This window comes from Sarcophilus harrisii, chromosome 3, assembly GCF_902635505.1.
Source record: "Sarcophilus harrisii chromosome 3, mSarHar1.11, whole genome shotgun sequence".
Taxonomy (NCBI): domain Eukaryota; kingdom Metazoa; phylum Chordata; class Mammalia; order Dasyuromorphia; family Dasyuridae; genus Sarcophilus; species Sarcophilus harrisii.
The window spans coordinates 56,848,770-56,874,338 of record NC_045428.1 but is presented as its reverse complement, the minus strand read 5'-3'; the positions used below and the strand labels follow the sequence as shown (position 1 = coordinate 56,874,338).

At 33.6% G+C, this 25,569-nt stretch overlaps 1 protein-coding gene across 11 annotated transcripts in view; it reads right to left on the bottom strand.

Moving 5' to 3' along the window:
• The window catches only part of DOCK10 (dedicator of cytokinesis 10), a 335,847-nt gene that overhangs the window by 66,110 nt on the left and 244,168 nt on the right, over nucleotides 1-25,569 (bottom strand). For all 11 annotated transcript variants that reach the window (XM_031957956.1, XM_031957958.1, XM_031957952.1 and 8 more), the window contains exons 20-30: nucleotides 25,210-25,333; nucleotides 24,693-24,814; nucleotides 24,341-24,427; nucleotides 23,063-23,155; nucleotides 22,409-22,527; nucleotides 20,599-20,668; nucleotides 17,234-17,347; nucleotides 12,748-12,819; nucleotides 10,594-10,740; nucleotides 4,357-4,440; nucleotides 162-258 (exon numbers count right to left, since the gene is read on the bottom strand). In XM_031957956.1, the coding sequence (XP_031813816.1) occupies nucleotides 162-258; nucleotides 4,357-4,440; nucleotides 10,594-10,740; nucleotides 12,748-12,819; nucleotides 17,234-17,347; nucleotides 20,599-20,668; nucleotides 22,409-22,527; nucleotides 23,063-23,155; nucleotides 24,341-24,427; nucleotides 24,693-24,814; nucleotides 25,210-25,333 (1,129 nt within the window). The remainder of the gene's footprint in view (nucleotides 1-161; nucleotides 259-4,356; nucleotides 4,441-10,593; nucleotides 10,741-12,747; nucleotides 12,820-17,233; nucleotides 17,348-20,598; nucleotides 20,669-22,408; nucleotides 22,528-23,062; nucleotides 23,156-24,340; nucleotides 24,428-24,692; nucleotides 24,815-25,209; nucleotides 25,334-25,569) is intronic.

Here is a 25,569-nt window from a genome sequence, read left to right as displayed (position 1 = left end):
TGAAAAGCATTAAATCTTTGATAATTATAATCTTGGTTTTGTTTGATTGAACTAGATATAATGTTCCTGGATAATCTTAGGTCTACAAAGAAACTGAGATAAAACAGATAAAAATCACATATATTTTAAAAATCTGACAAAAATAGGAAGCAAATTATTACCTGGAATCTTGGCTGACCGTATGGGGAGACACAAAGGAATAAAATGTTCATGATAGCATACTTCTTGTAGAAAATCAAATTTGTACTGGCTTAGGGTCTAAAATAAAAACAAAAGTCAGTCATTTAGTACTAAATAGTCGATGAAAGTGTCATACAATAATAATTTCCCTTCTACACTGAAACAATGCTCATTCATACCTGTTTTGTGAGGATATTGTGTTTTGGAAAATTAGGAGGATTGCTAGTGACGTCCAAAGTCTTATACATTCTTTCTCTGCATTTCTGTCTCTCTCTCATTCTCTATATATTTTTTCCCTTTTTTTTTTTTTTTGAGAAGTCCAATTTAGTGTATAGGCAGCCCAAAAAAACCTGAGTTTATATATTATCTCTAACATATAGTAGTTGTATAACCCTGGGGAAGAAACTGAACTTACATAAGCTCAAGGTAACTCCTTCATTTTTTTTTTTTTTGCCAAGAAATTGCCAATATTCATCAAAAGAGGGACTATCCTCACTAATATCAGTGAAATCATATGTTTAGTCCCTTATTCCTATTCATGCTTTCTAAGATGTGGCTTAGTGGAAAGGGACTTCCAGGATTTGGAGTTAGCAGATCTTATTTCAAATTCTACATCTACTTTTTACTGTCTCTGGATTTCTGTCTTCTCATTTATAAACTGAGAGTTGAACTAGGCCCTCTTTAAATATCCTTGTAGTTCTAACATGTGTTTCTGTGAGTGAGCTAGAAGTACACAGTAATAAAAGGCAAATGAAGGAGAAAACACTGGGAAATGATTGGTCACTTAAATATTTCTCTGTCCCTAAGTTGTGGCTGAGTTAAAGCTTGCTTCTCTGTATTATTTTCTGCTGCAACATGTAGAAGCATGGGGTGAGTGCCATTTTCCCTCAAGCTGTAAATATATCCACTAACGGTTCTACACTGGTGCCTCAGTGTGGTATGCAAGGGGGTGGACTTTGGCTCTCCAGGACCGTTTCCATTGAGCAGAAGCTCTGGAAGATCTTAGCTGCCAAGCTTGTGAAGGCTGCCAATGCTGGTCCAATGCCAATCTGTGTATCTGTTGTGTGAAAGTTCTGAATAACTCATTGCTAGAAGTTGGACAAGAGGTGATGAATTATGGCGTGCACAGCAATTCTTGGAGCTTCTGAATAAGGTGTGGAAACTTTGCAGTCTACACTGGAAGAAGGTATGGTTACACGTGGAATTCTGATACACTGAAGTATGGAAATATCATTCCATAGGACAGCTTTGACAAAAAAGATCAAGTTATTTTGCCTGTGCTTTTCCTTGGTTTAGGATATTATATTATTGTTATATTATATCAGGGTATTATATTAGCACTTTCCTGACCTAATGAAGCCATAGGGAATATCCAAAAATAAATTTAGGATATTTTCTACACAATAAAAGACAAAGGATTCAGAATTGATCATCAGATACACACAAGATCCTAGATTTAGTCCTGGAAAGGTCTGGGGAGAGCTTTTAATCTAACTGCCTTGGAGAAAGAAATTCCAAGGCTGAGAAAAGTGAAATGATTTATTTGCTCAAAGTCACACAGAGAACAAGGAGCAAATCTGGGATTTGAAGTCAGCTTTTCTGAGTCCAAATCCAATCTTCTTTCCATTGGATCACAGTACCTCAGCCTGGAATATCTTCCCAAATTTGGACTAGAGAGATTGTGAATCTAAGTGATTTTACAGAAATTAATAATTAATAAATGTAAGAAAACACAAATACATTAAAAATAATTAATAAAAGAGTAATCTATGGCATATTTAAGCCATAAGCCAGAAATATTCCAGTAGGATGGTATGAATAGAATGAGAAAATTATAGAATTGTAGATTCTTAAATGAACTTGGAAGATATTCATTAGTTAGGGTCTCATTTATATCCACCCCGTTCATGCAAATCATTTGTTTATTTGACTTATATTTTATGTCTTTCATTATATGCATTAAGGTTGGCTAGTAAATAACATTTAATTTCAACAAATGTTTTAAAATTTCATTTGTAGCTGACAATCTCACTGCATATTTTCTAAACTTGTAATCATCATGCAGGATTTTTACTAAGACTGATCCTTCACAATTGAATAACAAATGAAGAATGTAATTGATTACTATATTCATTGTTTTATATTGCAAACATTTATTCTATGCTGTAGCTCAAAACTTTATAAGCACTGAGTGTGGTGTTCTGGGAAAAACACTAATTTAAAGAGATGGGAATGGGGTTTATCTTTTGAATCTTCGCTCAATTATTTATTACCTATGTGACCTTGGGCAAAGGATGTTCCTTCTCTGAGCTTCAACCTCCTTGTCTATAAAATGAGGCTTTGGATTAGATGATCTCTATAAAGTTCTTTCAGTTCTAACTCTAACAAGTCAAGATAAAATACAGAATTCAGACTTGCATTGATTATTTTCAAAATGAGTTTTGACTAACTTCAAATGAAAAATCTAGAGTAAGACTAGGTCATTAGATGCCATTTAGTCTAACCCCCTTATTTTCCTGATGAGGAACCAGGCTCAGAGAGAAAATAATTTACCTAGAGCTTCTGACTTTACATCCAGGTTTCATTACATCCAGTCTACGTTACCTCAGATCTCCCCAAGAAGTGGTATGTTTGTATCGAGAGTTAGATGTGAAGGTAAGATGGATATCAATGAATTTTGTTGTTCTTTTTTTTAGCTGAATCAGGAGATATGTTCTCACTCTCAATGGCTGTGATTTGGCAATATTTGGATTATTTTTTAGGAGAGTTTTGGGTAAAGTATGAAACTACCTAAGTGGATATAATTGAAGAAAGAGAAAGAGGGAAGAGAACAAGCATTTTTATTAAGTGCCTACTATGTGTCAAGCACTATGCTAAGTACTTTAAAAAAGCTCATCTGAGGAACTACAGATAATTGCAGTGATCTCATGGAGTGATGATGATTTGGCATAGATGATCTGGTTTTGAATCTTGGGTTTTTCCATTACTTACTTTTGACCATGGGTAAGGTATTTCAGCTCTGCTTAACTTTCCTAATTTGTAAAATGATTATAAGAATAGTTGTACTACCAATTTCAATGTGATTTTGAGAAAAGCTCTTTGTAAACATTAGGATGCTTTCTTGAAACATGAGTCACTTAGATTATCACTAATAATACAGCTAATTCAGCTTTTGTTTCTGTCATTTAATGACTACATTTTGCCTTCAGAGGAAATTGATTGTCTAGATCACAAATGATAGTATTTGTGCCAATTTTCATCAATATGTAAGTTTATTACTCTTTCAGTGGCTCACTCCCTAACATTTTTGAGAGCTATAGATGGTCAAAGTATTCCCTATTCCTTATATTTTGATCATCCAGTTCACTTTGGAGTAGAAGGGCGGTGCTGTCAGTTCACCCTTGCAACCCTAGGTAGCAAGGAAAGAGACTGAATATATAATTTTAAAAAAAGGGTCATTTATCCTGAAATATAATCTCTTTCATATCAATAACAGGTTAATCCAGTCAAGATTTATGCAGTTGTACTTGAAGACCTATTTTATTCAGTCTTGTATATATTTATTCATTAATGTATTTATGTATCTATTTAGCATCCATTTATTTTCATCTATCTATTTTTCTGTGCATCTACTATCAATATTCCCTTGAGATCTAGGCAGGAAGGAAAGAGACTAGATATACTACTTTAGAAAAAGGTTATTTGTCTTGATATATAACTTTTATTTAGTATAAATAATTTATGCAGTTGTACTTGGAATATCGTTTTATTTTAGTTAGTCATTTATATATCTATGTCTTTATTTTCTCTCTGTCTCTCTCACTTATCTGTTTACTTATTGTTTGTTTTTGTGTTTATTGACAGTAGGCCTGCCTTCTTATCGAGGTTGGCAATGCCATGGCCTTTTCCCAACTTGATTCCAACAATGACTGCTTAACTAGCTCCCATGGATCTAGGTGAGTTAGTTTATTCCTCCTTAGACAGCCTGGTGGCCTTCTTCTCCTGGGGTCTCACCTGGTGCCATACTTAGTGGGTCTACTTGATCAGCTTTAGTTCTACTGCAAATCAGAACTCTCTAAGTCAAGTGACCTTCTAGCTTCAGCTTTTTCAATGCACTACCACCCAGCCAAGAACCCTATATTTAAAAATATTATTATTTCTACAGATAATTCTTACCTTGAGATCATCTGAGGAGAACATGCTTACATAGTTGTTGACCATTTTAAATACAAATCCACGATCCAAAAATGTAAAGCAGCGCTAAGGAATAATAAGATAAGAATATGTTGATGTTGACATTCAAATAAATTTAAATAGATTAAAAACCTAGTGTGTCATTTATACAGAAGTATAATTAAAATATTTTTAAAATACTTCAAGACTTGTATGAAATGTTATTTTCAAAGTGGTAATTGTTCAAACATATGGAAAAAAGCAAGTTAAAAATATCCATTTATTAATTTTTATAATATCGTTTGAAAATGAGCAGCTGAGCAACATATTTCTTTTCCACTTCTCTTTTTTGTTTATAACCATATTTTATCTTTTGTTTATACAAAAGGTTTTAAGGTGGTAAAGGAGTGGTGTGGTATAATATGAAAAAAACCCCTTGAACTTGAAGTCAGGAGACATGGGATTGTCTACCATATTTGATTCTAGTTTTAAGTCATCTGACCTCCCTGGGCCTCAGCTTTCTCATCTGTACAATGGAATTTAAATGACCTATAAAATAAGACTGTTATAAGAAAAAACACTTTGGCATACCTGAAAGTCCAGCTTCTTAAACCGTGGATCATGACTCTATATGGGGTCTTTTTAATTTAATGTAGGGGTTAAAATTATAATTTATTATAAAAAAGTTTGATTTGTATATATCTATTTTATATACCTGGGATCACATAAAAATTTCTTGGGCAAAAAGGGATTGTGAGTAGAAAAAGTTTAAGAAGTCCTGCCTTAAAGCACCATAGAGATATGAATTATGGTTATATTAATCTTCTCCATTAAATATAAATCACTTTTGGAAATGAAAATTTAAACCACTGGTGATTTTCCCAAATCTGAAAAGTGATAGCCAAATCAAACCAGCATAATTGTCTTCTGGACCATCCACCAGATTATGTAAATAAAACATCTTTTTCTTCATTGAGAGTGAATTGAATGAGAGATGCACTGTATCATACGCAAGCATGAGCTGAGTAAGTTAGAAAGAGGACTAGCAAATCACATGGGTAGGCTGCATTCAGGCTCCCACAACCCTCTGCCACAAAATTAAAGGGTAATTGAATGAAACCCAAGAACAGTGAAATTGTGGTTGTCAAGAAAAGTTGATAAGTCTTTATGAGTAATGAAAAGCAAGCAGAGTGACCCCCCCCTTACTTATCACTATTCATATCATTCCCTCCTAAGAAAACAAGGAGCCATAGAAAGAATATTGGAGTCAGGAAGGACCTGAACTCCAACCTTCTCTGTTTTCTATTACCTGAATTATCACAGGTAAAAGCCACTTCAACCTTGTCAGCTTCAGTTTCTCACAGATTGAACAGGAAAAACTGATTTAGATAAAATGTTTTGGGAATCTTAAAGCACATATTAATATAAACTGTTATTATTATTTTAAAGACACTGGGGCACAGCAAAGGACTTCCAGAGAGATCTCAGTTTGACTGCTACTCTTAACACTAATTAAGGTTTATCATTGTTCAAATCACTTTATCATACTTTTTATATAAAATGGAGACTCACACAATCTGTATCATAAGACTGTTGGGAGAAAGTACTTTGCAAGTATTCACATTTAAGATACCATAATTTAGGATGATTTTTCTTATTAGAAATTGTCCTGGTAGCTGAACTCAAGTAAAAATAGCTCTGGATTTGCTAAGGAGCTCACTGTCAGGGAGACACAATCAGGAGAGGTAACTACTGGTTAGAAGATTGTTTCCCTCTTACTTTTGGACTCCCCCATTGTTCACATCTCTCTCTTTTGTTAAAGAATGCACAACACTGTACATCCTTATGTACCAAGATTGCAAAAGACATTTTTCTAATGCCTTTTGGAATGGGACTGCCTTCCTCAAATTATATCAATCAATCTGTCATCTGTTTCTATCATCTCATCTCTTGTCCCTTCCCCCTTTTCTCTCTTTTTCTCTAATAGATTTCTCATCTGTCTATCTCTGTCTCTCTATAATCTATTTGTCTCCATCATCTATCAATCTATGTCCATCCCCATCTTCCATTTGTCAGTCTGTTTATCTATCTACTTATATATCTCAGTATCTCTGTATCCCCTATCTCTTTATATGTCTATCATCTTTCTATCTTTCTCTATCATCTCTGTCTCCATCATCTACTAATTTATCTCCATTCTCATCATCCATCTGTCTATCTATCTTCATAATTATCATCATTCTGTTGATCTCTCAATCTATTATCTCTCTCAATGTCTCTCTCTCTCATCTCAATTTTTAACATTCATTTCTTTAACAAGAGAAAGCGAAACACATGGGACATTTTAAAGTACTATAGAATACTGGTCCTAAGAGAACTTGGTTGATTTATTTATTCTTATGAAAATCAGCTCAACTGTGTCTATAAGCCACTGAAGATGAAGTGTTATGATTGTATTTCTTTTATCATCTGATCAAGAAGAAAAAAATATTATAGTATTTAGATAATTGTAGTTGAACTAGAGGAATGATAGACATGATGGGACCATAGATTTCAAGCTGAAATGAATTTTAAAGGTTTTAATTCCTTCATTTTACAGATGAATAAATTTAGGTTTAGTGTAGTCAAGTAATTCATCAAAATTCCTACTGGCAAAGAACAACAAGGTCTTTAAAATATTCATTTAAGGGATTGGTTATGAGAGACAGATAAGTTTTTATAATGTATGATGCACAAAAATTTCTTTTTAATATCTGATTGCATTTTGCAGTCCACCCTTTTTTCATTTCTTCCTTGTGCTTCCGCACCCCAGTATCACTCAAGTTCTTGATTTATCTACTCCTGGCAGTAACTTCTGTATAAATGAAATACAAATAGATAGTGGAGGAAACATATAGTACAGAAGATAAAGGTAATTAAAACCAACATTATTGAGAATGAAGTCTTTTCCATTGCCTTCTGTGGTGACTTATCTTTTAATTTTTAAGATTCAAGGAGAATGAGTTGGTAATTTTGGAATGATTGTGCTCATTCTTAATGTATTGTTTTATTCAACATTTTATATAGAATTACTCAAACTCAAATCTTTGAAGGGAGTGTAAAGTTCATCTATTCTAACTGATACTCAACTGAGAATCCCCTTTCTACAATATTGGTAATGTTGATCTGGGAGCATCCACAGTAACAAGTGGTCATTCAGTATCAACATTAAGGACTCTGGGGAGGGGAAACCTACCACCTCTTGAAACATCCCATGCCACTTTTGGGTAGCTCTGATTAGAAATTCTAGAGGGTAGCTAGCTAGCACAATGGATAGAGTATCAACTCTGGAGTTAGGGAGATGTCTCTTCCTAATCTGGCCTTAGAAACTTACTAGTGACTCTGGGTAAGTAATTTTAACATTATTTGATTCATTTCTTCATCTATAAAATGAGATGGAAAAAGAAATGGCAAATCACTACAGTATCTTTGCCAAGAATGGGGATACGACTAAAAAAAATTGCAATTGTTTTCCCTTATCTTAAGTAAAAATTTGTAAACTTCAACAAGTTAACAAAGCCTAACTACTCTTCCACAGACAGCTCTTCATGTACCTATAAAAAGCTATCCTCTTATACCCAACAAACTCCTTGCTTCTCTATGTCAAACATTCCCAGTTCTTTCAGTTCCTCTTCCTTATAGCCCCAATATTCTGGTTGCCTTCTTTGAAGACTTTCCCATTAGTCAAAATCCTTTCTAAAATATGATATCCAAAATCATATTTCCATATCCAGACTCAATATTTCAAATGGGGTTAGACAAAGGCCAGAATATAGTGGTACTCTTACTATATGCGTGTTGGACAATACATCTAAATGTACAATCTAGAATGTACATTCTAAAATAGATTAAGATCTTATTAGCTTTTCCAGGTGTTTACATCACACTGAATTAGAATTCCATTAAAAGCCCCTATCATTTTCAAACAAACTTCTGTCTAGCCACATCTACTCCATCTGGCACTTATGAGGTTGATTGAGCTCAAGTGTAGGACTTGACATTTCTCTCTATTAAATTCCATCCTATTCAATTCAGCCTTCTAGTCTGTTGCAATCTTTTTGGATCTTGATACTGTTGCCTAATGTGTTAGATATACTTCCTAGATATATGCCACTTGACAGTTTGATAAGTGCCGTGCCTTCATCCAAGTCACTGATAAAAATGTCAAACAGAAGAGTATAAAGACAGATCCCTGGAGCATTCTCAATTTCTCATCTTGAATACACCCTCCTAATTTACAATGCTGTTCTCCTTCCTCTTTACTTATTCTATTTCTTCTGAATAATTTATATTTATTCTTAGAATCATATTCTTATTTTGAGTCCTGAAATTTCGGTAATAACTATGAGGTCATATTTGTCCCCCTTAATTATACTTTCTAGCCTACTTTAAAAAAATAAGTCTTATGGATAATTTCTGTTCTATGTCATAGTCTTTTTCTTTTTTAAAAAATTAATTTTCCAAAAATTATGGAATAAAATAAGCATTTTCATCACAGTACAACAAAAAGATGATTGCACATGAAACCACAAATCTATGACAAACAACTTGCTTTTCCTTTTACATATACAACAAAGTTATCATGTACATTTCCACTCCTCTCTCTTTTTTTCCAACATGCCATACCTCCTCCAGAATAAATTCCACCCTTGTAAAGAATACCAATTTAGCAAAAATACCCAATGATGATCGTACTTCATGCATTTGTCTATAGATATGAGACTTTAGCTCCTTCTTTGGATTTTGTCTTATAAATTATTGGTTGTTACTATTACTATTCTTCTTATGTTCTAACTGCTAGCTAAGGAGACATATGTGTAAGTAGTGTTCTCCGTTTCCCTTTTATCTTTAAACCTTTGAGAAGAAATGAAAGAATATTAAAAAACATTTTTGCTTCATTCCATCTGTAGCTCCATGCCCACCCCTTATATATTTTAAGCTATGGTGTAGAAATCTAGATCCTCTTCTCACTTACCATCTCCTTTAACTAGCTTTTTATTTCCCAGGTCTACTTTCATCTTTGCAGCATCTTCTTTCACATGGTGTGGTAAAAATACTACCTAATCCTATAATACCAGGATTTCATTAGTTCTATCCTACCCCTAACTATATTAATAATTATTGTGTGTGTGTGTGTGTGTGTGTGTGTGTGATACAGAGAGATAGAAGCAAAGAGATAGAGAAGTTTTATATTTGAAGGAACAGGAAGGGAAAGGGATTAGAACATTTGTTAATTCATTTAATAAGTATACAAAAGCAAAAGACCTATTCTGTTATTATAAAGCATCCAAAATGTTAAGAGTAAGGAAAAAAACCAGTATATTAGGATTTTTTATTGTCTGAACCTGTTACTTCATCAGTGTAAGGAATTGGTAATATGAAAACTCCATTGATACAGATGGGCATTTTACTTGTAATTTACAGTATAATAGAGTTGCCTGGCTATGGAAAGGTTACTTGTTTCATAGAGGCAATATTTATATTCATAGAGGCAAGAAACCAATACAGGTCATCCTGATTCAAAACCAGACTTTAATTTACCATGCCATTGTGGTTCTCAGTCTCAGAATGAAAGCATTTTATTTTTTGGGAGTTGGGATTAATTGACTTTCCCAGGGTCACACAAGACCTGCATTTGAACTTGGGTGCTCCTGACACCAGGGCCTATGCACTATCCACTATGCTACCTAGCTACACTTCCCATCCCCTTTTCTCTCTGAAAGTATTTTGTAGGAGAGCTCAGAGGGTCTCAGTTTCTTTATGTGCAAAATGAAAAGGGTTGGTCTAGGTAATTGCTAGGGTATGGTCCAGTTCTATAATCCTGTGATACTATGAATGCTATAGGAGGATGATGTTGCCAAGCAACAGATTTTTCTCACAGTTGAAATATAGGCACCCTTGGGAGTCAGTCCTGTGGTGTGACATGACTATCACATCAGTTGGATTAGTACCTGGTCTTTTTTTTCACTGAGACTTTAAAACTGAAAACAACCACAACCACATAAACATAAGACCAAAAAAGTTGTTTGATAAAAATCACCTATGAGAAAAGGCTCTTCACATGTTTAGATAATGATAAAGGATTTGCATGATCATTGTAAACTATGATGTACTAATTAGGAATTGGTGAATTTGTGATAGCAAAAGTGATGGCAGAACCTCAACTTGACATTTTATTTACCTTAAAGAAATTTTATTTACCTTAAGAAATCTGGCAACACTCTGGTTTGCTCTTCTTGTTTCTTCAACAGCCTCTTTGTACTTCCAACTCACATGGTCTGAGATGATCATTACTAGTGCATCCAGTTCACTTTGGTAAGAGTAAGGAAACCTCTGAGCCCGTGGAAGCTAAACAAAGCAGATTATGTATTTAAAAATGGGACATATGTGTTAACTTAAAATGCAATCTATCATATTAATTTCATGTAAGGGATTGAGTGCTGAAATTCAAATCAATAGGTTGGGGATTAAGAATCTTTTTTCTGCCCCTTACTATTTATGGAATCTGAAGTGCATCTCTTAACTCTCAGGGTCTTGAGAATTTCTTCATCTGAAAAACGAGAGGGTCAGATTAGATATCTGAGTCGCCTCCGTTTTTAGAAGACTGTAATTCTAATTAGCTGTATCTTGTTATTTAATTAATCCTAATTGTTAATCCTGTATTAAATAATATTATTTTGAGGACCATATTATAAGACCAAGAAAATATATTGCACATGTTTAACCTATATTAAATTGCTTGCTACCTTGGGGAGAAGGGAGGAGAGAAAAGAGAAAGAATAATTTGGAATACAAGGTTTTGCAAAGGTGAATGTTGGAAACGATCTTTGCATGTATTTGGAAAAATAAAATACCATTTTGAAAAGAATATATATATATATACACATATATATATATATATATATATATAATTTTTCATTGGTCATTCAATTAATTGATTATCTTCATTTTAATTTCAAATCAATATCATTTATTCCATTGAGTTTTTTTTATTCTTTTCTTCAGGATCTCCAAGTACTTGAATAAGAAAAAATAATTAGCATTTATGTAGCACTTTAAAGGTTGCAAAGTATTTCACAATTATTATCTCATTTGATCCTCAGAACACCTCTGGAAGGTAGGTACTATTATCATCTTCTATGTTATAGATGAGGAAACTCAGGCAATGAAAGATTAAGCAACTTGCCTAGTGTTACACAGCTAAAAGTTTCTTAGTTAGATTTGAACTCATGACTTCTTGATTCCAAATCCAGTGATTAAAGAAATCAATTTGTATGGTGCTTCAGTTGTATCTTCATGGTTCCTACTTATACCATAGTTTCTGGGGGAAGTTCTGTGGATAAAAAACATGGGCCAAAACCTCAAGATGACTATCAGATGTTGTAAATTTATATCTGAGAATATTTAATGGGTTCCTTGAAAGTCCTCCAAGGTTATAGGTTTTTTAATTGAAGTGGGTCCAGTAATTCACAGTTCCTGCTTCATTACTTACATGTTATTTAATACAATGAGGTTTAGAAAGAGATTTTTTTGGCCACAATAACCATTCATATAGTGATATTAGCCTCATTTTAAATGAAGAAGAAACTAATGCTATAAGTGGTTAAGTAGTAGCAAGGCAGCACAGAGAATAGCATCCTAGATCTGGAGTCAATAAGATCTGAATTCTTGCCTCAAACACTTACTATCTGTGAGACAAAGGTCAAGTCACTTAAACTCTGTCTCCTTCAGTTTCCTTATCTATAAAGAATAGAGATAATAATAGCACATAGATCTCAGGGTTGTTGTGAGGATAAAATGAGATAATAGTTATGTTAGTATTTTAAAGTGCTATTTAAATACTATCTATATGTTACCATAATTAATCAACTAATTTATTACTTATGGTTACATAAGGTAAACGTCATAGCCAGCAATCATGTCTCTCAACTCCCAAGGCCAGTGATCTTTCCCCAAAATTATGCCATGACCTGGGGAAGAGAAAGTATCCAGCAGCCATAATTGAAGTGAAGGAGAATCTTACTAATCCTGTAATCTGATACCGTCAACTAGATAAAAAAGTTAAACATTTAGTAATTTATCTGAAAGCTTTGTCTATATGATATCAAACTTAAGAATACTTATAAACCCAATTTTATGTACTCAGATTTTATGTGGTTTTTCATCTTTCATTTGAATTTGGAATTTTGGGATTCAATTTAAATGTTGGAGAGGTTATCTTGGTTTTTTTCCTGGTTCAGATCATAGGGCCATATGACACTGCAACCATGTTTTTTAAAGAAAGAGCTTATTTATGAGCTCCAGTTCTTTTACTGACTTTGTAAGAATAGACACTTATTTGATATCCAGTTTTACCTCAATTTTCTTTGTGTCAACCAAGTGCTGCGCCATCGACTTTGAGATAATATCAAAGAAGAACCAGGAATGCTGAAGAAAAAAAAAACACAAACAAACCAAGATACAAACTCATCTTCATGGTAGAAAGTCAAGCTATGTTGCATCCTCCCGCATTTAGCAATCATATGAAATATATCTCAAGCACTTCCTAAAATTCATTATTGGAAAGTTAAATATGACAAATGGATAGAAAGTACCAGGTCTGAAGTAAGGAGGAATCATCTTCGTGAGGTCAAATCCAGCCTCAGACACTTAATATCTGTGTGACCCTGGGCAAGTCTCTTAATCTTATTTGCCTCAGTTTTCTCATCTGGTAAATGAATTGGAGAAGGAAATGACAAACCACCCTGTATTTTTGCCAAGAATTTGTCAAGAAAACTATAAATGAGTCCAACTTATAAAAAGTTGGACATGACTGAAATGATTAAATAATAACAATAAAAATATGACATGAGTGACATAGTTAAGTTTATCATTTCAGAAGGCCAGATTTCTACTAAGTTCATGACTTTACAAATAAAAGTTAAATTCAGGAAAATTTATTGCATGTAGCTCTTTCCTCTTGTATTGAATTTAAGAATGAATGATTCTACTTTCTAAGCTTCAGGGCAGGGTGTAAGATGTTAACCATTTTTCTTATTAAAGAATTACTCTCCACAGGACATGAATTTCATTTGCAATGGGTTCCTTTTGATTTAGAAATAAATTTCTCTCTTTAATTAAATTACTAATATTTTAAAAATTAAATAAACACAGAAATTTTGATGGTAAAATAAATTTAACAACACTTGGGGATACAATCATTTTGTCTCTATGGAAAATAATTCCAGTACACACATTAACAGAAGGAAAAAAAATCAAGATAATTTCAATGACTTTAATAAGAGTGAAATTAAGCCAAATATCCCAATGCCTTTCTATACTATTTTATTTATATATATTAGATTAGCTATCTCTTGTCAGATAATTATAAGGCTTTTCTCCCATGGTAAAGTTCAGTTTTACTTGTTCTACTACTGCATGAAATATTGATGAGCCCAACAATATCACCCAGAGGTAAATTTTCATTTTAAAATGTTTAAAAAAAAATCCCAAACAAACAAAAACCTTACCATTTAGGTGACAATGTGATACAATGTAAGGTGCACTGGCTTTTGAGTCAGAGAACTTGGGTTCAAACCTTGCCTCTGAGGCTTACTTAAGACCTACGTTATTTTGGGAAAGTCACTTAAATTTATTGGGCCTCAGTTGCCCCATTTGTAAAATGAGGGATTTGAGCTAGATGGCTTCTGATGTTCTTTCCAATTCTTGTTCCAAGATCCTATGAACTGAATTCATGTAGCAAAGTTTTACATTTAAATTAAACATATAAAATATAATACTAATTCCGGTATTCCCTCTAAATTCCCATTTGAATCATTTGTCTATTCTCATTTTCCTTCACATGATGGTAGTTAGTTTTTCATAATTGATCATCGTACAGTCTTGCTGTTCGTTACAATGTGTTCCTGGTTCTGTTTGTTTCACTCACCATCAGTTCAAGTAAATCTTTCCAGTTCTTTTTAAAATCAACTTGTTCATATTTTTTAATAGAACAATAATATTCTATTACTTTTATATGCCACAACTTATTCAACCACTCCCCAATTGATAGGCATCTACTCATTTTGCAATTCTTTGCCACCACAAAAAGAGCCTCTACAAATATTTTTGCACATGTGAGCTCTTCTCTCTCTTTTATGATTTCCCTGGGATGCAGAACCACTAGTGGCACTGCTGGGTCAAAAGGTATATATATTTTGATAGCCCTTATGGCACAGTTTCAAATTGATCTTGAGAATAGTTGGATCATTTCACAATTCCACCAACAATAGTTTTGTGTCCCAGTTTTCCCACATCCCCTCCAACACTTACCATTAACTTTTCCTGTCACCTTAGTCAATCTGAGAGGTATGTGGTAGTACCTCAGAGTTGTTTAAATTTGCATTTCTCTAATCAATAGTAATTTAGAGAACTTTTTCATATGACTACAGATGGCTTTAATTTCATCATCTGAAAATTGTCTGTTCATATCCTTTGGCCATTTGTCAACTGGGGAATGATTTGTATTCTTATAAATTTGACACAATTCTTTATATATTTTAGAAATGATACCTTTATCGGAAACACTGGCTGTAATTTTTTCCCCCAGCTTTGTACTTTCCTCTTAATATTGTTTCTATTAGTTTTGTTTGTGAAAAATCTTTTTAATTTAATGTAATCAAAGTTGTCCATTTTGCATTTCATAACGTCCCCTAATTCTTTGGTTTATAAGCTCCTCCTTTCTCCAAAGATCTGAGAAGTAAACTCTCCTTTGCTCTCTTAATTTGCTTACTATATCAATCTTCATGCCCAAATCATGCTCAAATTCACCTTATTCTGGAATGACGTGCATATGATTGTAGTTAGTATGTATTCCATTCCTTTTTCTAATTCTGCTTTTCTTTTATTTTTTTCTTTGTAGGACTTCATAATGATTTTTTTAGATTTCTTAGTCTTTTTAATTTGTCAGACTTGACAACATTATAATAACCCATTTCATGAATAGTGCTACAACTTAACTAACTATTCCTCTATTGTTGTTTTGAGGTTTTTTTTTTTGTTCAGATTTTCTCCTTATATGTAATGTTTCTATGAAAATATTTGAATATCAACCTCTTGAACACTTTCAGTATTCAATTTTAGATTTATTGGATTAGAGAATAATAATTGTTGCATACTGACAGACTGATTACCAAAAAATTCCCATTAACTCCTTCACAATTCTCCAATACCAATTTTCATTGCTTTTAATTTTGGGGGCAATTTAACGGGTGTAAAGTGGTACCTCAAAATTATTTTTATTTGTATCTTTTATTATTGAGGTTCCAATTTTTTCTTTTAAAATGTCTTTTTGATGATCTTTTAAAATTCTTTTATCATAGTCACTTCCCATTGATTTTCTCTCTTTCCTATATAGAGGAATGCTTCTCTGTGACAAACAATCAACCAAAACAAATGGAAACATTGGCCACGTCTGACAGTTGGGCAATTTATTCTCCCCTTATAATCTACCACTTCTCTGCTGAGAAATGAAAGATATGGCAAGTTGAACATTTTTTCTGGTCATTATTAACAATTTGTTTCCAATCTTGAGATTTATCTTTTTGACCAATTTTTTCCCATTGTGTATAAATGGCTCTTTAGTACATTAAAGAAACCTATGAGTCTCAAAGTGCACACTGAGAGAAATGAAGCCCAAATAACATATATATACTGTTCTCTTAAAATAGTGTCATACTAGGTAAAATGCAACTGTTGCCCAAATTATAGTTGTAGCTATGTGAATCCAGGGTCAAAAACTGAAAAGGATATTTGCCATGTGATCTGGCTTTTTGAAATCTGTCTTCAATTCATATTTTCCCATTGACAAAAGCAATAACCAATGTTCAAGGTAATGAAGGTAATATCCTTGAAGTGAGGAATTTTTTCGTTTCTTTTTGTGGCCCCAGTACTAATATGTAAAAGGTTCTTCGTAAATATTTGTTGAAAACCAATATTCATTTTCTCATAGACATTTATTTAAAATGTGTGTATTCTGCTCCTGAAGTCTCATCCTAATAACTTATTACGGTATTCTGTGTAACAGGGGTTCTCAAAGGGTATGCCAGTGGGACAATAATGCTATCATGTCCAAAACCAACTGAAAAGGCTTGCAATAGAGGTCTCAGGATAGATTATATGCTGCCTGAGGATTAGCCTCCCTGGTTATCAAGGTATTAAGTTCTGGGTTATAGCAACTAATGATGAATAGAGATATTGCCAACTGCCATTTTCATTACTAGGGGGGATAACCATGTTGATGAAATCATATTGGAAAAAAAAACAAAGCATATAGACATTGTTATATACCCCCATTATTATATTTATATAATGTATTACTCATAATTTTCTGAAAAATTGTTTGGGCTAGAGCTTTGATTTCACTGGTATAGGAAACTCATTATGGCACAGGTTGGTACTTTCTCTACAATTCAAAATCTTTGAGAGTAACTAGGGGAATTGAAAAATAAAATGATTTGTTTAAAGTTATAGTCCCTGTATTTGTCAGAGGGGGAGTTTCAACTCAGGTCTTCTTAATTCTAAGGTCTCCAGCAATTACTCCATATTGTCCCTCTCTGCTGCAATACCAATTTTAAATAATTTTTGTCATTGTTTCAAAGAGTGCTTTGAAGAAGTATTCAAATTCACCTTAGTCATCAATTCAACCTTGACCCTATAAAGCTTTCTAATATGAAATGCATGACTGAAACTATAAGTGAATTACCTATGTGGAAATACCTTATTGTTATTACTCTAGATCTAGAAAAAAAGATGAAAAAACACATGGTATTAATAAATGAAACATAATATTTAAGTTGTTTACCTTCAAGATGTGTTTGATTGTTGCTAAATCATTTGATTTCAGAAGACCAGTCATATTCTTTGTCAGTTCCTCATGGACTGTTCTCTCTTTGTATGTTGTAGTCTTGAATACGTACTGGAGAAAATCCAAGAAGTGGATCAAATGAGATGTGACAGAAACTCCAGAAAAGAATGTTCTTAATCTCTCATCTATCGCTTGGAATAATCTGCTCTTTGCAGATATCATCATCCAAACTAATGAGATCCCAAACATAGGAGTCTGATATGCCTTTGACTAATTACTACTTTGTGGGAGGCGAGTGGCATTTGGGGGCCTTGCTCCTTCTAATTCTTACCTCACAGACACTGAAAAGGCAAGGATGTGATAGACAGACAGAATGATTAAGGAAGCATGAGGAAACATGGAGGGTATTTGACCCACCTACTTGGGGAACACCTTTTCCCCTTCTCTCTTCCAGTGGAAACACATGGCATGGTAGCAACTCTTCATCCTGAAAGGGGCAGAGCACCCACTCAAATGGCCAAGTGGGGAAGAGAGTCCAAGCCAAAGGCCATCAGGATAAGGTCTAATACAGGTCTAGTCCATAGCAGCCCCATGATTAGAAACTTCTAATAGATCACCCATGAACCTCTACCATTAGTAAAATCAGAGAGGTGTCATGGTCACACTTAATAGAACTCATCTCCCTATATTGTTGAGAGATTCATATGAGATAATAAACATACAGTTGCTTAGTAGACCTTAAAGCATTATAAAAATGCTGGCGACCATTACTACTATTATTAATATGTGAATTCAGATAATATGTATTTTTCATTATAAGAGTTTGCCTGTAACTTACTACCAGGTGCAAAGAATAGCCTTTTCTTTCTCTCTTGTATTGAAACATATCAATCTGTGCACTAAAAACCAATTTAGATATTCTGATAATTAGTTATTGTGTTACCACCATGTTGCTTATGAATTAGTACTCAAGAGATGGCAAAATTCATTTTTCAACTTCAATATAGTCATGACAGACAGGGTGTTATCCAATATGCAGACAGAAAACAGACTTTAATGAGGGCAACAGAAGTGCAAAAGAAGATAACTGTTTCCAAATGTGGAATTTCAACATTATCAGACCATATGTGATCCTAATAAGGCTTGACTCATCCAAAACTCATTACAGAGTATAATGGAAGAGCTAACAGACTTATAAAATTATATGGAATTGAGGAAAAGTTCTTTTAAAAAATCATGTAATATCACTCAAACAAGGTAGAGTCCAACTTAATCTATCTTATACATGCACAGTTATTTAGCTCTGAGCTCTGAAAAATTTTCTTCTTTGAATTAGAACTTGAACATGGCAATGCATTATACTGCCTTGCAGCTTGGAATTGAATTAAATCCATTGTCTCTACAGTACTTCTGGCTATTGTAGATGAAGTGAATTAGCAGCATTTGGCATCACTGAACTTGAAATGGTGTTTATTTTATCTGAATAATTATTAAACTATGCAGAAGTTTATTGGCATTTGTTTTGAAGAATTTGAAGCACTTAACAGATAATTTCTCATTTTCTCACAATATTCCTGGTTGTTAGGAAGGGAATGATAAAATTAGAGAAAATTTCAGCCCCAGTTCCCCATCAGAATGAAATAATAGGGGAAATTATTGATTCTTCTCCAATTGAGGATTTTAGCCACAGAATCAGACTGTTTAAGCTGGAAAAACGCAAAGATCACCGAGTCTAATTTCTCATATGAGAGATATGAGGCTTAAAAAATATAAGTGACTTGTTCAAAGTTGTATAATTATTAGTGGTAGGGTTAAAACTAGAACCAAGGTTCCATAATTCCCAGTATGGTGACTTTTCTGTAATGGAATCCAAATTGATTATACTTATTTTAGATGTCTTTAAGTGCTTTAAAAAATCTTGACTTGACGTAAATTAAAAACTTTATATGAGGAATTTGGGGATTTCAGCTATGTGAGGACAAAAACAAAATCAATATTCCTATTCTGAGAATAAATTGGACTGGATTCAGAAGTCTCACTTTTGCTCTCTCAGACCTTCAAAGATAAATATAAAAATTGTAGTCTGTGAGATCCTAGAACTTCATTACTATCACCAGAGGAACTAAATCAAATTTTTAGTTGGTTCCATATTTAATTTTTCTTTCACTGCATTTGAAGAAGATAAAGGGAAGCTGCAACTTTGTAGAAATCTGGGAAAGGGCTGGGTGGGTTAAAGAAAAGGAAAACTGTCTTTTCAAAACCTTTATCTATAAATCAAAAAATTTTGCTATTTCTCTGACCTTAAATAGCCTTCCTGCCATTACCTTGAAAGAAGAACTTGCTGGTCTACCACATCATGTTTCTACTCTAAAGAGACCTAGAGAATTCAGCCAGTCTGATTCAGACTCTGACAAGTTGGCTGTGTGACTCTGGGCAAGTCACAGAACCTGTTAGTATTATAGACACTCTCCAAGAGGATAAGTTAAAATTGAGTTACAATTTGCACTGATGGATGGTGGTTCTATAATGGACTCTTGTACTGATAAAAGCACATTTAAGCTAATTTTTTTCTTAAAAAGGCCATGGAGTTCTACTCCTAATCTCTCTGAATATCCTAAAAGTATAGTTTCATTGAACTCAATGCCCTTTTCCATTTAGGTTTTTATGTGAACACAACAACTTGGGGCTGTGTGGGCATATATGTATATAAATTTGGGGAAAAGCCCATTTCTCCTTCAAAATGCCTATTATTTCTCCTCATTGAGGTGCAGTTGGATGTGATATTTCTATGACCTTGCAAAACATCATCCCAAGTTCACTGGCAGGAAAAGAGGCCAACTGGGCAATGGAAACTATAGATCCCTGAGTGAAGATTGAAAGAAGGATATTGGAAAAAGCAATGCACACAATGGGATGGGCAGATGACTCATGCCAGAAGATAAAGTTTTTAACATACCAGAAGCAGGTACAAATATACAGTTACTGGGGAAATGAAAAAAAATGCCTGAGAAAACAATAAAAAAGAGCTAAGAAAATATTAAAGAACATACAGCATTCAGCAAACCCACACACATTTCTTTTCAATTTTACACTAAAATTGTTGATTTTAGCTTATAAAGAAAAAAAACTTAATTTCTCTCCCTCCCCCATATGAATGTATATTTACACGTATAAAGCTTGTACACTTAGCTAGTCAATACAAAGAGATGGAACTCAAAAAAAAAAAGGTGAATGTTTTATTGAGGCCCGTAAGGTCAGGGACTGACCTGTTGAAAGGAGAACACATGCTAAATACTGAAGGAAAGAATACAAACTACATGTCATATAAAGACACAAGACAAAGAACTAGGGGATTTTCATACCTTTATATAAGATTTGACGGAGTGGTCTAGTTGCTCCTCATGGCATTTACTCACAATATCAGTTAGAACTCTGAAAAATCAAAGTTATTTATCTCTCTGGTAGGTAGAACAAGACAGTTTTAAACCAACATTGGTAGAGTCAAGCCAATAGTGCCCAACTCAGTGTCTTCTTCATAGCAAATACTCAATAATGAAGGTACAAATGGCTGCCAAATGGAAAATATGATATTTATTCTTTCTTTTCTCCTTTTAGCCATTTATAACTTCTTAATCCTGGGAGCAAACATGATGTTGTTGCTCTCTGGACTCAAGATAGAGTTCTCTGGCCTATGAGGTGAATGTGAAAAATACTATCATCTTTGATGGAAGGACTGAGGGGCTAGTTTGCTAAGAATATTTCAAGGAACTTGGCCAATGGGATGCTGGCATTCCATCAGTATTGTCCAAATTTTCAAGTCATTACCTGTTCTCCTAGATGTGCTTCCTTTTCTCCAATTCTTAAACACTCTATGTAATAGAAAGGATATTGATTTAAGACACAGAACTACGGGGGGCAGCTAGGTGGTGCAGTAGATAGAGCATCAGCCCTGAAGTCAGGAGGACTGAGTTCAAATGTGGCCTCAGACACTTAACACTTCCTAGCTGTGTGACCCTGGGCAAGTCACTTAACCCCATTTTCCTCAGCCAAAAAAAAAAAAAAAAAAGAAATAAAAAGAAAAAAAAGAAACAGAAGTATGAAAATCGGTAGGAAGACTGAGCAATATGAAGGGAGAAAAGATGACTAAGAGTTTTCATTTGTCTGATTTGGTTTTTATTTTGAGCAGATCTGTGTTGTTACTGTAATAAGTTTGAGAAATCTACCAAAGCTGATCTGTACCCACTCTGCAACTGAGAATCTTAGAGAATTGAGTGTAGGCACTGATAGGATAAGTGATTTACCCAGGGTTGCACAGCAGCATGTTTTAATAGGCTTTGAACCCAACTTTTCTCTTATATGATATCCTGATGTCAAACAATCAACACACAGTTCAACTTAAACAAAGCTGTTTGATTAAGGAGATGATGATGATGATAATGATGATATGTTTGTTGAGTTGTGTTCTTGGGTCAGGTACATTAAAAAAAGGAGACCCTAGATTAGGGCTGATATGATCATAGGTCATGGTATCAGTTATACAGCATGACTAAGTCTTTGGGCAAGTCAGAAGATGGCAAATTGGAAACATAAGCCAACTGCACTCTCCAAAGTCAATGTCCTATAGCAAAGTAAGTACTTGTTTCTCTATCCTTGTTATGGCCCTAGATTCCCATTTTAATATTACAAATGTGTGAGCATATGACATCTGGTATATCTTTTTATAGACCTGTACCTCAGATATTCCCTGCCTAAAGTGGGCATAACTGTCCAGAGGATCACTGCTATATTGGAAATTTTAGCTTCCCAATACCAGGAAAATATTTTAGTGTAAACATTTATTTTTTTCAGGATGCTAATACAATTTCTTATTCTAAAAGGAAATTTATAATTTCAGGATTAAAGCTTTATTTAGACCATAAAGCTAGGGGATTGAACAGGTGATAGTATAACAAAGAAAATAATGAGGGAAAGAAGCTACTACGGATAAGTGATAAGGATACCATTTCTGTAATAATCATGGTGATAATTCTATATACTTAGGACATGGCAAATCTAGGAGAACTTTAAATATTCCATAAATATTTGGTAGAATATCATATGCATATGCTACTCTGAAATTTTCTAGATATCATTACTTATACTATTTTTCTTACATGAATACATTATGAATACCTGGTAACAGTGGTAGTGATGTCATCTTCTTCATTCTGAACCAGAACCTTGAAGAGTTGATTCAAGATTATGGGAAGAAAACTCATGATTGCATGAATCTTCTCTACATTCAGCAAATTCTATAGCAGGTAGTATAAATCATGAGAAATGACATTGATCAGTTTTAAAACAAAACATGGTTATCATTTTTCAAAACTATTTAGAATATGGTAATAGATATGACTGATTATTTCAGACCCCAAAGTATCCCATGAGTCTAGGGACAAATTCTCAACTAATTTTTTTGCTGATTGTTTAAACAATTTGAAGTTTGATTTTCTTTCAAGCAGGATTTGGAGATGGTTAACGTGTATTCTTCCCTCCCTTCTTCCCCAGCTAGGAACTATTCAGGAACAGTATTGAAGAAACATTTTTGGGAAAGTAAGAAGATGGCAGACTGGAAATACAAGCCAACTGCACTCTCCAAAGTCAATGTCCTGTAGCAAAGTAAGTACTTGTCTCTCTATCCTAGACTTATTTTTCCCAATTTTCCTGGCGTATTTTTCCAATTTTTGCACGAATTCTCTTTTGTTTTCCTTAGTCCAACACTAAAAAAGGAAAGGACAGGCTAATCTTATTTATTTCAGTATTCCAGGTGATTCTAACTTGACTCACCTTACAAGAGAGCGCAAAATTTGAGGTAGGAGGCTGAGACATATCTTTTTCTCTTTTTTGGCACTGCTGAAAAAATGCATTCACATATGGATCCTAAAATAACAAAAAAGATATTGGCCTCATTATTGGAAGTTCTAGGATTTAATGTACTGAACTGAGATAGAATGAGCTTCCAATTCCTATATACGATAATAATAATTGGAATATTAGTTCTATATTCTGAAACTCACTATTACCTTGAAAAGATATTTAGGATGAAAATAAAAAAGGAAGAAAATAGATAAATTCAAGGATGAAAAATTTTTAATAGATTATAAAGAGAAGTTAGTAATATTCAGACTATATTTCTAAACTTTAAGGATGACGAAAACTTGCTATCATTTTTTCTGCACAAAGTACCCACATTCTCCCTGTGGAAGTACTACATATACCACTGTTTTTAAATGGTGGCTTCTTATACTAGCAGAAACACATTTGTGATAAACATCTGGATACCTAGATCAAAATGCCAATAATTCTATTGGCATTGATGGCATATGTTGGAAATGTTTTGAAATAGTTTGACAAAAATACATGCACAGAATCTAGACAACTGATGAATCTATGTTAATTTCATGTAGATACATGACTAATGATATAGGAACAATTTACTAATTAAGGTTTTAAAAATATTTTATGAATCATTGGCAGGCTAGAGGTATAAAAATGCTGCTTATTGGGAGTTGTGAGATATTTGTCCTGGTGGATTAACTCAATGGATTAGCTAATCAATCAACCAATACTTATTACAGGCAATGGAAAGACAAATGGTAAATGTACACTAGCTATAGACTATTACCCATGATAACTTGTATGAATTAAGTGGTATAAAAGCTATCATCATGGGCAAGAAGGATTAGAAAAGGTGAAGGGATCATTGTGTAAAATGCATGAGAGAGAATGGACAATTCAATACTATATTGTTCTCCATTATAGATGTAATTCACTATAGAGAGGGAGCCTTGAATGGGATTTAGGGGTGGAATTTTTGTCTCAAATATATAATCTGAGAGGAAAAGGCTTCTCTTTGAAAGAATGAATTTTCATCATAAACTACATAATACCTGAGTAAAAAGGGAGACTTTCATTTAGATCATTCTGCAAAAAAGGCAGAACAAGGGTTCATTAAAAAGTATTATTTTTATTCTCAGGTAATTTTACTGTTACTGAGAATTTCTGAAACTTCCTTAACATTATAAATATCAATGGAGGTAACAGAACTACAGAGAATGAACTCACCTGAGTATTCACTGTTGATACAACAAATGTTGTTACTTTGAAAAGTGGTTTCCCACCATCCACCCATTTAAAGTCACTCCCACTGTGCTGCAACACAAAGTTTGTTGATGTTATTGCCATAGTTATACTTTTTCACAATGTAGATTATTTCATTTTTCAATAGAATTTGTTTTCAAGATTTGTTAATGTTGAGTTACGAATTAGCAGGAGGAGTACATTGCACAATACATTGGGAAACTGGCCAATGACATAATGAAAAATACTTTCTTAATAAGGATATTTCTAATGTCAACAAACCAACTCTGAACAACAGAACTGTTGATTCCTTGAATATCATTAGCCTATAGAATACCTTTCCAGTTGCAGAATCTTGAAGGCTTAAGTAATTAGGAGGCAGAATGGTTGCTATTGGGATATTATATTCTTTAGATGTTAGCTGATCACCTTTCATCAAAGGAAGCCAAGCGTAGCCAACTGTTCAAGAAAATAGACATAGAAAAAAATTTTGACCAAGAAACTTTATGATAAATAGTCAAAGATGTAGACAGATACATAGAAAGATGTAGGTCATCTCTTGAAAGAGAGAATGAGAGAGCGAGAGTGAGCAGGACAGAGAGAGAAAGAGAGAGAGAGAGATTAAAAATGTATGTAGAGAAATATTTATTTTATTATATATAGTCAATGTAGGAATTTGTTTTGCTTGACTATACATATTTGTTAAAAAGGAAAACAGCTTAAAAAGACACATATATAGCTTCTAAATAGTTGAATTTCAAATAGAATAATTCAACAAACTCGTCATTTAAAGAACATTTTAATTCAAGCAAACAACATGGACTTGTGTCTCTATGTAGACCTTTGCTCAGTACCTGGTGTTTCCAGAGCCTCCTTCTTTTTGGCATTAGACTTTGCATTGATGTCACATGTGATGTGATAAAATGAAAACAAAAGATGATGTTTCTCATGGAGTTGTGTGGGCAGCTCAATTTTAACCTGCAATGTAAAGATGTACTTAGAATTTAAGAATTAAGTTATATCAAAGAATAAGTTAAGAGAAATAAAATTTCAATTGTAGCTTAATAAGAGCTAAAATTCATGCTTAGGTTAGGATAGAGACCTAAGCTACCATTTCATGGGAAGGTAGGGGGAAGAGTAAATAGAAAATTAGGCCTGGAGTAAGAAAAACCTGAATTCAAATCCAACTCCAGACATTTATTGTGTGACACTAG